Raw genomic sequence first — 1295 nt, forward strand, 5'->3', positions numbered from 1 at the left:
AAACAAAATAACTACCTTAAGGATACAGCACTTCAAATGTCTAGGAAAACAGAAGAGTTAATTCAGGTTGCAGCCACAGTAATATTTTTGTTTGCAGTTATTAATAATGAGAGCAGGACAGAGAACCAGCGCCTCTAGGCACTTTTTGCAGATTTAGTGTTTTAGATCTGGAGTGATCATGCCTGCTAAAAATAAAACAAATAAAAATGCAGTTTTAAGTCTTGTCTTTCAAACCCTTTGTCGTGTTATACTCACATTTTATGCAGATAATTTTAGGCCTGTCCCACTTGCCATTAGCGCGACACTTAGCAGTGGGTACGTGGCGCTGCAGGAAGCCGTCGGCGCACTGGTAGCGCACCACTGAGTGGATATCGTAGTGGGAACGCTTTAGACCAATCAGAAAAGCGTTATTCACAGTGGGAGGGGCTCCACAGAGCACTGTAGAAACAGAGAAACAAGATTGTATTAATAGTCTTCTGTATCTTGTCTTTTTATAAATTGTGTTTGATTTCCCCTTCAATAGGWCATTTTGTTRAGTGAGGTTCTGTAGAAAGGTTATGAACAAATAACATCTTACCTGTTCTAGACAGCACTTTTATCAGCCACAGTGCTGTTCTTAATTTAAACCMTAACATTTGTGTTGTGTTTCAGCCATTTGTGTACACAACAACAGTTTTCTATGACACTGAAACATTTTRAATCCAGCTCTCAGATTTTGAGATTTTTTTGAAAAATGTCTAGCATTGGTTGAAGGAGAAACTGCAGCTTGTGCAAAACCACACATGCAGACAGCTGCAGTTACTTTTTTCTTTCTTGCTCTTGCATYGTAAATCAACAGTAATAATGGTAGATAGCAGAGTATGTTCGAGAAGCTCACTGTTTAATTTATCAGAGCTTCTGAGACTAAACATTTATGTGCTACATCATCCTTTGGAACAGTAGAGATGCTGTTCTCGGTCGCTGAGGGATTTAAACARTGACTGTAGTTTATGTGATCAGAGTTTTTCTGGACTGGAATTGAACARGGAATGCAAGAAAACCTTAAAGTGTTTGGCACAAGATATTCCAGTAGCTAGGAGTTACAGTTGGGAGAAAAACAAGGTAGGTTTTGTGGCTTGTCCAAGGTGGTGCATTGTGACAGATCCTGGTGAGCAGAGGGAATAATGTTATCTTCCACCAGGCACCACTGATAGCCTCAGTCACCATAATATAATCTTCAGCCACTACAACCATTTGAGGAAAATATGCTTTCAAGTTTTTATTGTTTAATAAGATAGTTTCCTCAAATGACTGAG

General features: G+C 39.0%; 1 protein-coding gene across 1 annotated transcript in view; it reads right to left on the minus strand.

Moving 5' to 3' along the window:
• ncanb (neurocan b) overlaps nucleotides 1–1295 on the minus strand; it is a gene marked incomplete at its 5' end in the record, with an annotated part of 221252 nt that overhangs the window by 2500 nt on the left and 217457 nt on the right. The window contains 1 exon segment of the mRNA XM_014016766.1: nucleotides 256–438. Within this exon segment, the coding sequence (XP_013872220.1) occupies nucleotides 256–438 (183 nt within the window).

This window comes from Austrofundulus limnaeus, unplaced genomic scaffold, assembly GCF_001266775.1.
Source record: "Austrofundulus limnaeus strain Quisiro unplaced genomic scaffold, Austrofundulus_limnaeus-1.0 Scaffold153, whole genome shotgun sequence".
In the NCBI taxonomy this organism is placed as follows: domain Eukaryota; kingdom Metazoa; phylum Chordata; class Actinopteri; order Cyprinodontiformes; family Rivulidae; genus Austrofundulus; species Austrofundulus limnaeus.